The 15259-nt window shown below is 34.9% G+C and overlaps 1 protein-coding gene across 1 annotated transcript in view; it reads left to right on the top strand.

Annotated features, from left to right (window-relative positions):
• LOC145288258 (stabilin-2-like) overlaps positions 1-15259 on the top strand; it is a 223917-nt gene that overhangs the window by 111913 nt on the left and 96745 nt on the right. The window contains exons 18-22 of the mRNA XM_080136297.1: positions 164-223; positions 2130-2225; positions 4771-4857; positions 8071-8182; positions 14035-14212. Of these exons, the coding sequence (XP_079992423.1) occupies positions 164-223; positions 2130-2225; positions 4771-4857; positions 8071-8182; positions 14035-14212 (533 nt within the window). The remainder of the gene's footprint in view (positions 1-163; positions 224-2129; positions 2226-4770; positions 4858-8070; positions 8183-14034; positions 14213-15259) is intronic.

Raw genomic sequence — 15259 nt, 5'->3', positions numbered from 1 at the left:
CAAGGCTTATCAAGGCCCGGAAGCCACTTGAGAATAAGGGTTATTGCGTGTACAGTAATCAATGGGATAATATCGTAGTAATCGTTAGTAATGGAGATTTGATAAATTTTGTATATGTTGATGAACCTCTTAATTGATGCTTTGTTTTCTTGCTTTTTTTTAGGGTGAATGTGGTCCATGCACGGGGAAGTTGCCTTGTGACCTCTCAACCGACATCCCAACAGTAAGTAGTAAATAAAGTCGGAATTTTTTTTACATTGGTATCATCTTCCTGGAACATTGGAGAAAATTGCATGGCGCATGATTACGAGAGGAACTTTCGTTCCACATATACACACATATACAGCAAATGCAGACTCTGTGGAAAAGAGACGAAATGATAAACCACATAATAAGTAAATGCAGCAAACTAGCCCAAAGAGAATACAAGAACAGACACGGCCAAGTGGGAAGGGCAGTACACTGGGAATTATGCAAACAACTACACAAACAAGTGGTACAAACATAACTCGGCAACAATATTTAAAAACGAGAATCACAAAATCCTATAGGACATGGATATACAAACGGATAACCCCATCCAAGCAAGAAGATCGGATGTCGTAATAATTAACAAGAAAAAAAATGTCCTGTCAAATCGTAGACTATGCTGTTCCAGCCGACCACAGGGTAAATATATATAAAAAAAAAAGGAGAAACGGAGCAAATATACAGAGCTAGCCAGAGAGTTGAAAGGGATATAGAAGATGAAGAAAATCAAAATAATACCTATAATAGTAGGAGCACTAGGAACAATCCCGTAAAACTTGGAAAAAAGAATGGGAGAAATTGGAATCAGAAGAATGACTGGAAAAATACAATGAACAACAATAATGAAAGCAGCTGAAATATTAAGGAAAACCCTTGAGTGTGGAGATACATATGAGCAACATGAACGGAGCAGAGGGATTACTGCAGGCGCAAAACATACAGCGCTGTATGGAGCCAGGAACATTGAAGCCGTATGTCTATAAGTTCTATAACACCATACTATCCCCCTACTACCCCCCTCCAAAAAAAGAGTGGTCCAAGTAGAGTAAAGGAGGAATGAAGACCGAGGAGAGAGCACTGACCAGACCTCCGCTGGAAAAGTGCGAAAAGAACTAGAACCTTTGGGAGGCTATTTGCCACTTAAATTCCAGTGAAGACCAATAACCGCTGCACACGGGAAATCAATGGCAAGCAGCTGTTGCGATAATGCAAATTTATTTGCAAATAGTATCGAAAGAGATGGAGAGTACTGGAAATCTGAGGAGACTTGTTGTCACTCAGCTTCCAGGGAACACCGGTTGTTTTCAAGGAGAAATCTTTGATGACCTGTGTGAAAGCTCCTTGTGAGCCAATAATAATAATATAGTATTAAATAATAATAATCACAACCTCGTTTCTATGTACGTACATAATAATAATCTATAAAAGAATAATGACAACCTCGTTCCTATATTAGCACGATTGTTATTGTATACTAAGAAAAATTCTGCCTCACATACGTCCACATAATAAAGTAGATTAATAATATCGTACAGTCATTAAAGTTTTAAAATTTATGTTAGAATTTTCACATTTTATTCTTTTGTTTTATTTTCAAGTTTAAGTTAAATATTTGCTTACGTTTTAAACATTTATTTTTAAATCGGAAAGTTACAGTAAAACATCTAAAATTAGAGGGGGGTGATACTAGAGGAAAGATTGGCGCCTCTTTTTATCTTTTGCTTCTCGTATTCCATGAACGATGCTTCTGGCAAAGGGAAAAAATTGCTGTTTTTCTATCAACTGATGTATTGAGCGGGTGTCACGTGAAGATTTTCAACCCTCTCATAATATTCATCATAATTTTACTGTTAATCTATTCATCTTATTGAAGGTTTATCAGTGATGTGTGATGACTTATTATAAAAGAACCGTTCCTTGTAAAATCAGTTGATGCGGTTCCCAGGCGTCTTGAGAAGTTGATGGTGAATGTTGGCACTCATAGTGAATTCTATCGAAAACCTCATCAAATACACAACATATTTTCTTATTAATATTAAAAAAAAACGAAATAAATGCATTCTTTTTCTGTTTATTATTGTAATTCTTGCTTCTTTCAGAACACAATTTATTCGAATTGCAGTTATTTACGGAAAGAATTGTCAGGACCAAAAGAGGAGGTTGGATGTCAAAGACTTTGTCAAAGATCTTATAGGGTGAGTTTGATGTTTGTTTGTTAATCATTCGAAATATTCGGATTATCATTTGTCTTAAAATTGATTTTGTATTGATGGCTATAAAGAATGTATCATCAACTCTATAACATTCTCAAATGTGTTTTGTGTTCAGAGCAACTTTTCTTGCTGAGACAGAATATATAATCGACTTCGAAGTCTGGTGGGTGATGCCCTTTCTTTTCCTGCTAACAAGGATGGGGTACTGTTACCACATATAGGCAGGGGCTGTTAGAAGCAGCTTTTCCTGGCTTGACAGAGTTCAAAATAAACTTCGTAGCTTAGTGGGGAATGCCGTTTTCTCTTCCCTACAACCTCTTTCCCACAGAAGAGACGTTGCGAGCCTGTCTTTGCTTTATCGTTATTTTCATGTCAGGTGTACACCTGAGTTCCAATCTATGGTTTCCCTGGTCGGAATTTCTCGAAAAACACTCGACTAGCTGAAACCACTATCAATAATTACACTAACTCTTTATCTGAGCGTAAATCTGAACGTAAATTCCATTAAAAAAGCTTCTTTCTTGGAACTGCACGCCTGTAGAATTTGCTTTTCAACTGACTACAATATGATTATCTTCAAGTCCAACGTAAACACATTCTTGATGAGCCATCCCCTTAAGTAATCCAATTTATTAAATTTCTACTACTAACGATTACTACGACATTTTCCCATTGACTGCTGTACACTCATTAATCCTTATCCTCGAGTGGCCTCAGGACCTTGATAAGTGGTGACTCCCTTGTAAAGAAACTTCTTTTTATACAAGAAACGCTGTGAGCCTATCTCTTTCTATATACGTCTTACACTTGCTAATTTTTTTTTTAGCAGCTATTTTCTAGGCTAAAAAACAGAATAAAATTTGTTCCACAGATCTAAATATCCTATATATCAAGTACCAAATCTATAGACCAGAAATGACAGTGGAGTTTGGTAGAGACAAAAGGCACACACACACACACACACACACACACACATATATATATATATATATATATATATATATATATATATATATATATATATATATGTGTGTGTGTGTGTGTAGTCCTGGGTATGAGTATGACGTAAAACTACATCTGGCAACGAGGCCCTGGTGCGGGAGCTCCAGGGTTTTGGGGAGAATATCACTACCCCTTAATCGTTGCAGTGCTGGGTCACCCTTGAGCAAGGTGTAGTACCCACTAGCCCCCTATTTAGGGTCAAAATAATCCAAGGCTGGTCAACGATGCTCTTGGCGGATAACGAAGGAATCCCAACGGCTTGCTCAGCAGATGAACCAGCACCGCAGTCCCGATGCGGTCCACAAGGGTGATGTACAACTCGACTCGGATCTGCCTAAGACATCGGATGCGGCTGATTGCATGTGTGCAGACTGTCCTGGCCCGTCCTTGTCCTCTGTACTTTTGCTTTCAGCGGAGAGGGTGCTAGCAGTACTGGGCAAGCTGCTTATTCCTATTTTGCCTAGGCTGGGAGAGAGTTGAAAGTCCTGTGGCGATGGAGTGAAGGCGTACCGGCAGGTTTGATGAACTGGAAGCTGTGGTGTGATATCTGCACTCAGGCGATTGGAGTATGATGGTCGTGCTTTTGCTGAAGCCGTTATCGCCGAAATCGACGGACGGCCCGAGAGAGGAAGAAAAAAGAGCACGACTACGGGCGCCACTACCCAGTTTTCCTGCCATCAGGTGTCAGACCTGCGGTCGGGGTTTCAAAGCTCCAATCGGACTCACATTGCACCTTCAATACGGACATTAACCGACCTCAGCGTCATCGTCGAAATCGACGGACTGCCAGAGAGAGAGAGAGAGAGAGAGAGAGAGAGATGTGTAGACAAAAGACATATATATATTTGGTAAAACTGGTAATTAGTAAAAACCTTAAGAGAGTGCTCAATACTATTGCAGAGCAAATATGTGTTTTATTTTTTATTTCCGTTTTATCTGTTTGGTTACATAAGTTTCGGATGTTGGACCGTGTTTACGATCTAACAGCCTCTTAAGACCTTACAGAAATGGTTGGTTAGTATTAGGAAGAATTGTTGTTAGGAGGAATATGAAAAAAAAAAACAAAAAAAAGAGGGAAAGGAAAAGGAGGGGGGTTTTGGAGTAGGAGATAATATATATAGAGAGAGAGACAGAGAGAGAGAGAGAAAGCAGTTTCGTTACGTATTGATTAATCATTGTAGCTAGAGATTTGGCGCGAGAGTCAGACGCTAGTTACTGTGATGTTTTGCTGTCTAATGTGCTACCATCTCGGCTAACAAACCCGCTTCTGGGATGGGAAAAAGGTCTATCGGTCTATCGTTTTTGAAGGAATTTATGGTACGGTCCTAATAACTTAAAGGATTCAATTATTCAAAGAAATAAGATTGCGTTACGCAAAGTGAAAACCATCATTTCGTCCACCCCTCACTTTATTTCTTACTGCAATGAATTTTTTTTTTTTGTTTAAAATATCCTCTTGACGCGTTCGTCTCGAACTCCAGTTGTCATTTTTCTAAAGGTGTTTATTTCTATCGATTATGATTAGGATTCACAATGTTGTCCGGGATTTTTTGGTCCAGAATGTGCTGCGTGTCCGGGAACTTTCAACAAGCCTTGCTATGGACGTGGAAAGGTGAGCGTGTCACCCGTTTATAGACATTTTATTAGTTTTGTGATTTTTATACTTTTTATTAGTTTTTATGATTTTTATACATTTTATTAGTTTTTATGATTTATATACATTTTATTAGTTTTTATGACTTTTATACATTTTATTAGTTTTTATGATTTTTATATATTTTATTAGATTTTATGATTTATATACATTTTATAAGTTTGTATGATTTATATATATTTTATTAGTTTTTAATATTTATATACATTTTATTAGTTTTTATGATTTATATACATTTTATTAGTTTTTATGATTTATATACATTTTATTAGTTTTTATGATTTATATACATTTTATTAGTTTTTATGATTTATATACATTTTATTAGTTTTTAATAATTTAATACATTTTATTAGTTTTTAATAATTTTATACATTTTATTAGTTTTTAAGATTTATATACATTTTATTAGTCTTTTATGACTTTTATACATTTTATTAGTTTTTATGATTTATATATATTTTATTAGATTCTATGATTTATATACATTTTATTAGCTTTTAATAACTTTATACATTTCATTAGTTTTTAATAATTTTATACATTTTATTAGTTTTTATGATTTATATACATTTTATTAGTTTTTATGATTTATATACATTTTATTAGTTTTATGATTTATATACATTTTCTTAGATTTTATGATTTATATACATTTTATTAGTCTTTTATGACTTTTATACATTTTATTAGTTTTTATGATTTATATATACTTTATTATGATTTATATACATTTGATTAGTTTTTAATAATCTTATACATTTTATTAGTTGTTATGATTTATATACATTTTATTAGTTTTTATGATTTATATACATTTTCTTAGTTTTTATGATTTATATACATTTTATTAGATTTTAGAATTTATATACATGTTATTAGTTCTATGATTTCTATACATTTTATTAGTTTTTAATAATTTTATACATTTCATTAGTTGTTATGATTTTTACATATTTTATTAGTTTTTAATAAGTTTATACATATTATTAGTTTTTATAATTGATATACATTTTATTAGTTTTTATGATTTTATACATTTTATTAGTTTTATATGATTTTATACATTTTATTAGTTTTTATGATTTTTATACATTTTATTAGTTTTTATTATTTTATACATTTTATTAGTTTTTATTATTTTATACATTTTATTAGTTTTTATTATTTTATACATTTTATTAGTTTTTATTATTTTATACATTTTATTAGTTTTTATTATTTTATACATTTTATTAGTTTTTATTATTTTATACATTTTATTAGTTTTTATTATTTTATACATTTTATTAGTTTTTATTATTTTATACATTTTATTAGTTTTTATTATTTTATACATTTTATTAGTTTTTATTATTTTATACATTTTATTAGTTTTTTATGATTTTTTACATTTTATTAGTTTTTATTATTTTATACATTTTATTAGTTTTTATTATTTTATACATTTTATTAGTTTTATATGATTTTTTACATTTTATTAGTTTTTAATAAGTTTATACATATTATTAGTTTTTATAATTGATATACATTTTATTAGTTTTAAATGATTTTTTACATTTTATTAGTTTGTATGATTTTTATACATTTATTTTTAGGTTTTCTTCTTTTTTCGATTTTTACTGTTTAATTAAGGTTATTTGTGCTATTTTTTCGTTCTTTTTTTCCCATCGCATGTTTTTGGTTTTTCAAATCTCAATACCCCTTATGTAAAATCTCGGGTCTACAGACTGAAAATTGACAGAGTAGTTCGGTAGGGAAATGTACACGCACGCACACACAGACAATTTCACTTTTATAGATATATAGATGTGTTATATATTTTTTCTTTTCGGATGAGTTAATTCATGAAACTCAATGAACTAAAGAATAAGCGAGTGTGGCACTTAGTTGTACAGTTTTTTTAATGGCTTGTAATGGTTAAAGTTCCTTCTCAATATCCTCATGTAGAAATCTAGCAGGAAACCCGAACGTTGTTCGTGGATTAAATGATGATTAATAAATCTTCAACAATTTCAATGCTTTCATTGTTATTGAATTCAGTAGAAATTTTCACCCAAATCGGTTGATTGCATGCTCTTGTCGGGGATCCACCACGATGCACCGGGAAAAAGCTTTATATTCCTCTCCGCGGTAATATATTACACAATACAATTGTAGTCTACATTGCACAGTAGAGAACCTGCTGTTTATTTTATAAAGTTAATTTATATAATGTTTGAAATTAAAGTTTAAAATACAAAAGTCAAGTATTATAGTTCAATTGTGTTCTAAACAGAAACATTGATTTTGAACGCGCCCCTGTCTTATCGAAGAACCTATTGCTTTTAGGCGATAAAACTTCTCTAATGTACTTTTCGTGTTAGGCTGTATAAAGGTGTTAATTTTTATAAAAATCGGACTTTTTGAATCAGATATTTTCCATTATCGATTTTTGATCTTCATCAAAGGCATTCCGATACAAAACCTATCTAAAACACTCCCAGACAGATAAAGCACATTTGTGTGAAATATTTAGAAAAACGTTCCAGCTGACTCGGAATCCATAGGGAATAGACTCACACACACACAGACACACACACAGACACACACACGGACACACACACGGACACAGGAATACATAGAATGTCTGTTATTATCTAATAAATAAATTGGCAGTATCCCTACACCGACCGCAACAAAATATGTCTGGTCTCGGTATTATAGTACAATACAGCTGAATCCTTGTTCTGTTCATCCGGCAAAAGTTGTTTGCTTAATGAATAGTGAGGTCTATCTGTAGTTGTGATTTTCTTTTTTTGAAACAGCAAATGTAAAAGACTAAAAATGCAGTACAAATCATTTGGGTCTTATTATTCTTTTGTCTTTTTTCATTTCTTTTTTCTCATGTATACAGTCGATATACTTAATACGGCCAACCCATCAACCCATTAACCCATCAACAATAGAGAAATATGAGCAACGATCCCGAACAGAGAAAAAGCAAAAGAGTTTATTGACTTGTTGTTACATTCTTCCTGTTGATAGGGCAATTTACTAACATGTATTCCTAATTTTAACTTAACTTCTAATGAAAGACTTTTGCTTCTTGCTTAAACTTACATAAAAGTTTCTAACTTTATTTCAAACATCGAATCTTGATGACGAAAATCCTGTACTCTTCTTTTCTAGTGTTTTGACGGCATAAATGGGAACGGAACGTGCGCTTGTAAACCAGGATTTGGAGGGGTGGCCTGTCAAAATTGCGCCAATCCGGACGTTTATGGACCTGCCTGTGACAAAAGTATGTATTTACACCGTCAGACATATCTTTCGCATCGCCAAAAAGACTTTAACGTAATCCTTAAATGCCCGTATTTGTAAAGCTTTTTATTTATTTTTTCACATATGTTTTTTAACGCTTGGGGGGGGGTTGCTAAATAAGATTTTGAAAATTAAATCTTACACTGCCCAGCGAGCAAAAAATAATAAAAGACATATCATATCATCACATAAGACATATAACATGAGTTAAGTTAAGACATATGATATCATAACATAAGTAAGGATAAAAAGGAAATGTAATATGTCCCCAGACGTACCCCTCCACCGTACTTTATACCGATACTCTATGGCTGACTGGGATAGCTTCCATACATTCATATCTGATTTACCTCTGCACTCCATGTTTAAAAAGGAAGTGTCCTCTATAGTATCAGATCCGACCGAATGGTTAATTGTAGGCATAGACCAATTCATACCATCTAAAAAATTCCAACAAAAACCCAACAGCCAGCCATGGTTCTCCCAAGAATGTGCTGCTGCTATCGCACACAGAAATCACTTTTTCCATAGCTACCAACGTAATAGATGCACTGAGACTAAAGCTGCTTTCAGGACTGCCAGCAACCACTGTAAAAGAGTAATAAAAAATGCAATAGAGCTATATGCCCAGTCTGTTAAATCCAGGGTAGCTGATCAGCGGCTTGGTTCCCACCAGTTTTGACAAATAACAAATACGATCCCGAACAGAAGTGTGCGTTCTATCCCAACCATTCTCAATGGACCAAAGGTCATCTCGTCAGCGTCAGACAAGGCCAAACTATTTGCAAAGAACTTCGCAGCTAATTCTACCCTATGCGATGAAGGCCATCAACTCCCCATATTTCCTCCTATAACACAGAACATGCTAGGTAACATACAAATATCCATGCATGAGGTCGCCAAGCTAATCAAGAACCTTGATTCCAGTAAATCTACTGGCCCTGACGGCATCCCAATTATAGTGTTAAAAAAGCTTCAACCAGAACTTGCTCCCATACTTACGAAACTCTTTAAGCGCTGCCTTAAGGAGAAGTGCTTTCCGACTCCCTGGAAGACCTCATCAGTTTGCCTTGTATTTAAGAATTCAGGTGATAAGTCATCTCCCTCTCAGTACAGACCAATAAGTCTCCTGTGTGTTATGAGTAAGTTGCTGGAATCCATATCAAATAGAGAAATAGTCAACCACCTCAGCAGAAACAACCTTCTTAGTGACACACAATATGATTTCCGCTCTGCAAGATCTACCGCAGATGTGCTGACGGTTATATCTCACAGGATTAGTGAATCTCTTGATAAAGGCTTCCTTTCTAGGACAATTGCTCTTGACATATCAAAGGCCTTCGACAAGGTATGGCATAAGGGTCTACTTCACAAGATTTCCAGCTACGGTATAACTGGAAATGTCTTCTCAATCATTAAATCATTTCTCTCTGATAGGCTCATAAGAGTAGTGGTCGATGGGCAAAAATCAGAGGTCTGCAGTATTAATGCTGAAGTCCCTCAGGGGTCAATCCTGGGCCCAACTCTCTTCCTGATCTACATCAATGACCTCCCTAAACACATACTTAAATCATTCGTTGACGTCTATGCTGATGAAACGACCATCTACGGCAACACATCAAAGGCTGTAAATGACAAAATTCTCTCTGATTCTCTCTCCTCTGATCTCGAGCGCGTGGTTCAGTGGGGGAAGACATGGCTGGTTACCTTTAATGCATCTAAAACCAAACTCCTATCCTTACATCATCAACGCTCTGATCCCCATCTGGCATCAATTGGGATGGATGGCTCTCGTCTGGGAGAGGCCCCGTGTTTTGAAAAGCTTCTGGGTTTGACCTTTACTCCTGATCTGAAATGGAACATGTACATCAAGTCTGTTGCCAAGGTCGCTGGAAATATGGTGGGATCCTTCTACCGCTCCAGAAGATATCTCACTACTGATGTAATTCTCTATCTATATAAAAGCCAAGTACGTCCAAGGATGGAATATTGCTGCCATATCTGGGAAGGAGCTGCTAAAAACAGCCTATCCTGCCTTGGCAGAGTACAAAATAGACTTCGTGGCTTAGTGGGGGATGCCCTTTTCTCTACCCTGCAACCTCTCTCCCACAGAAGAGAATAAATTAATAAAAATTTCCCCCACTCTATATCTGTGCCTAAATCAAAACGCGGATTCCATGAACAAAGCTTCTTTCTTAGAATTGCACGCCTGTGGAACTCTATTCCGTCTGTCTGCTTCCCACCTGACTACAACCTGGATGTCTTCAAGTCCAACGTTAACAAATTCCTAATGAACCGCCCCCTTAAGTAAACACTTCATCAAATCTCCACACTAACGTAATGTACTTGCAATAACCCTTATCCCTGAGTGGCTTCCGGGCCTTGATAAGTGGTGACCACTGTGTAAAAAAAAAAGACAGATGACGTTAATTACTTTATTTTCTTGTTAATATAAGCACTGGTCATTAGATATTTAATTACTCCTCACTTTGTTATATTATGAATTTTTTGGTATCGTGCGTGTCTACAGATGTGTGCGCGTTCTCTAGCTGTGTATTTAACATTTTTAATTTGTGGTCTTATTTCTCAGGCTGTGACCGTCTAACCTCTAAATGTCTGTCTTAACAGTTATGCTCGTCTGAATGTGGGTGCATGCGTGTCAGAACATATAATACAAATATACATGACGACATACCTGTCTTCTGTTGGTGCCTTTGGGAGATTCGGCGATCATCTTGAAGGAGCTGGATTCTGTCACAACAAAGACGCATGCAATATATGAATCCAACACGAATTGTTGTTTTTATATATATTTTTATTCACTCCAGAGTTGAGTGAACGACGATATTTGGCTTGTGGCTCCATTTGAAAACCGTCGCCCCCTTATGGGGAACTTGTTTAACACATTTTGTCTCTTTAGCGTCTTAGAACAAACTCACTAAAATTAAATCAGTTTATTCGAACCAGAACTCTTGACACGTCAGATCCTGTCCCCATTTGCATACCTTCCGGTTCAACTTGATCGATCACAGAGTTTGATTCAGGTCACATCATGACCCTTTGACTCTTTCTGCACCTGTATTTCGCTCAACCCATCGTTTCTCACGATTTAAACTATTGTTTATTTCGCTAGACATATAAAAAATTAGATAGACAAACAAATAGATAGATAGATAGATAACTGAATAAATGCTTTCTACCCGGAGTTGCCCGGCGATTACATAACAACTTCAGCAGTAGATGCTGTGAAAGAACAGTATTCTAGCATAAAATATAGCCCAAACGAATTTAAATAAATCGTGGAGTTTTTCACCCTAATTCATGGTTTCCAGCCAACAAACAAAATACAATTGACTCTTTTATCACATTAGACATTCAGACAATATGTAGATTCTCTTATATGTGTGTTTCTTTTTTCACTTTCACATTTTTCGTTTTGCGATATTTTACCAATAATTTGCAATTCGACTTTGATGTAATTTACTTCAAACTAAAGCTAGTCCACACCGCATGTATATAATTTCGTCTTGACTATACTTAACTGTGTGGAGAAATGCGTGACTTACCTGGATAGACCACGTGCGGGTCGGTCACCGAAAATAAATAAAAAGAAAGAAAAGAAACGGTCAAGACTCTTATTTATAGAGTAGTGATCACGTGAGTTAGAAGAATATGCAAATAGAGGTGAACGATTTTGCGATATAAAAAGCCTGTGTTGTTAAGAGGGGGGTAGACTGTTGGCAGAAGTCAGTGCTGTCAGACGTGCTTTAGAGTTTTGTTATTATATGCTGTGCTCGATAGTTGGGAGAGAGAAGAGAAGAGGAGGAACCAAGAAGACATTCTGCAGGTACTTTGATACAACGGGGGCGCAATTCAACAATCAACCATTTCCTTTGGTTTAAGAACACAAAGGAATCGAGATACTTGATTTGTGTTGGTTTTAAACTGTTCCATATCTTTTCATCTGATCTTTAATCCTTGACTTTTAATTTATCCTTATATTATTAAAATCCCACTCCCCAATTTTATGAACTTTTTGTATGATTTGGAAGGGGGGGGCATTTATGATTGATTTTCATATAATGCTGTTTCGGTTAATGCCAGTACCAGCAAATTCATAGCTTCATTATAATATTTATTTGTTAATATTTTCCTCTGATGAGGAACACATTTCTTTGAAATTTCGCGGATGAAGAAAATTTCAGTATATCTTATTTGAGTATCCTGTCGAACAATAAATTCATCTCTTCTATATTAATAAAGTAGCCACAGGAATTTCTCTCTGGAAAAGTATTGTAGGTTTGTAACAGCTGATGCCATATATAAATTCAATACAGCCACTATCTTATGTAGCTTTCGCCGAACACCTTTGCATACACATTCGATATTGATAATAAAATAATATATTACATCGTAGAAGCAACACTATCACAATTGCAACATCGTTAGAAAAAGGTGTATCTATTTTTCCTTCTAAATTTCTAAATATTTAGACTTACCTCCGCAACCAATCGACACCGGACTTTTGGATTACTTTGGATTATCTTGGATTTTATTTGTGCGAATGGAAATTTAACTAGCTTTCTTGGGTTCTGCATCTTTGGATTTTACACTCATTCGAAATTTTACCCTTCACCAGACTATCCATTCACATGAAATCACTTTTTTATTCACCTTATTCCCTCTGCTTCACTTTTTGTTATCAAGTAAGATCTACGACTTACGTGTACTTTCATTTAGTACTTTTGCAAGCAAAATCCGATCCCGCATTTTGCTAAATCCTACCCTTTGATGAGAAGGAAAGTATTTCTTTTAAACTCCGCGGATTAAGGACTATCCATTTATTCAGTGTTTCCTTTTTAAATTAAATATGTTTTAACTCTTTTTCAAAGTGTTTTTAACATGTTTTATTAACTACTTGTTCTTATATATAACGTAACACCCTGCACTCAAGAGTCCCGGTAGGTATTTAATTATTATAGTAAAAACAAATAATTATGACAGCCCCTTTAAAAAATTCGTTTCTTATCGTTGAGCACTTTCAGTTGAATTAAAGTCGGTCAATTTAGCTCTTATGCATAGATAACGATTAGGTCACTGTCTGACTGACGTAAAGAACATTTAAAATTAGAATGTTTAAATTCAACGTTATTTCACGCGGTTAATGGTAGCCGAATGGATACGATCTTTGCTAATCGAGCCAGAGGTGTCTCGTGTTGCCGAGTTCGAATCGTTCGACTGGTGTTAATCGTGACACTCCGCACTGAAGATCCCCGAAAGGATGAAACACTAGTGTTTGTAGGTATTTAATTATTATAGTAAAAAAAAATAATTATATATACATATATATATATATATATATATATATATATATATATATATATATATATATATATGTTCCTTCTTATGAAACTGATTTTTAATTTAATTAAATTTTGATTTTTAAATTTTAAATTTTTTTTAAATTTTTAAATTATAAATCACATTACTTAATATATATATATATATATATATATATATATATATATATATATATATATATATATATATATATATATATATTGTTTTCCATCCCAAACGCGGTACTTGGGACCAATTTGATAGGGACAATATGTAGGGAATTGAACATACTATACTCGGACTTCTGCATGTTAGTATAGTCAAGGAAGCAGGAACCCAGAAGAAAATTCCAAAGTCTAGCACGTCGGGGGAAGAAACTATTAAAGTAAAAGCTTTTTCGGCATCTACGGATCGCAACAATGTGGGGGTGAGATTTTGCTCCTTGTTTGGTTATATAAGTTAATTTTTACTCATTCCTTTTTTCATCTGTAGAATGCACTTGCATCCATGGAATTTGCAAAAGAGGCATTTATGGAAATGGTCAATGTAAGCGGAAATCCTGCCGACCCGGATTTAGCGGTGCCGATTGCGAACGGCGATTGGTTGAATGTAGTGGCAAACGCGCCATCTGTCATGTCTATACGGTTTGTGCTGCCGACGGAAGCGTCAGGTGATTTGATCCATTTACTTTTTGCTTTTATGCGTCTATTTTGCTCGTGGGTTTTCGGTTTTACGGATTGTTAATCCTTTAGGACTTTTCAATAATTATGTTTCTGATTTTTTTAGATGAGGACGCATTACATAACGGATTAAATAGAATTCGGTGCTAAATGACACTTCTCTTGAAGTTGAAAGGTCAAATAACAATGTGAGCGATATCAGGAATTTTATTTTGAATTAATTAAGACTTTGAATTAATTAAGACGGTTGTCTACTGACTAACAACACGGATTGACCACCTTGGTATCCCAAGTTCGAATCCAGTTCGTTCCACAAAAATCACCTTCATTTAGAATGTTGGCACGCTTCATCTTAATGTAGTTCCTCTCGTAATCTCCGATGAATTTTAACTCGAAGAATATCGGGGAAACCAATGCTAACAATAGAATCTTCGGATTTAGATGATGATGATGATGATGATGATGATGATAATGATGATGATGACGACGACGGCGACGACGACGACGGCGACGACGGCGACGGCGGCGACGACGACGACGACGACGACTTAAGGTTTTCCAAAAACACGGCACCATTCTAAAATCAAAAAGCCGATAACTGTTACAGAAAAAGTTTATTTAATGTATGCCCTTGATTGTATCATATGGACTAAACAATTAGGCAATCGTAAAATCACGTAATACGTTTCATCACGTGATATCGCTTGATCGAAAAAGCAAAATATTTACCCTCCATCAAACTACTTCCCTACCCCCTCTATTAGATAAAATCCAAAGTAAAACGCTTAAATTCATGTCAAACGATCAACCACTGGCCTGTCAAAGTTATGTTTGAAGGTATGTTAGAAGGCAGAAAAAGACAGGAATACCTAGGAGAAGATGGAGAGAATTTTTTTTTGATTGGGCATCTCTCAACAGTTGGGCGTCCATCAATCAACTTGCCCTAGATCGAAAGGAATGGAGAGAAACAAGTCACGTAGTTTGGCAATCCGCACCAAGCGGAAGATGCGACTCATAATAGATGAACTTAAGGCTTC

Source organism: Euprymna scolopes, chromosome 2 (genome assembly GCF_053919585.1).
Source record: "Euprymna scolopes isolate OS-2025 chromosome 2, ASM5391958v1, whole genome shotgun sequence".
Classification (NCBI taxonomy): domain Eukaryota; kingdom Metazoa; phylum Mollusca; class Cephalopoda; order Sepiida; family Sepiolidae; genus Euprymna; species Euprymna scolopes.
Note: the sequence above shows the minus strand (reverse complement) of the source record. Positions and strands in the feature narration are given on the sequence as shown.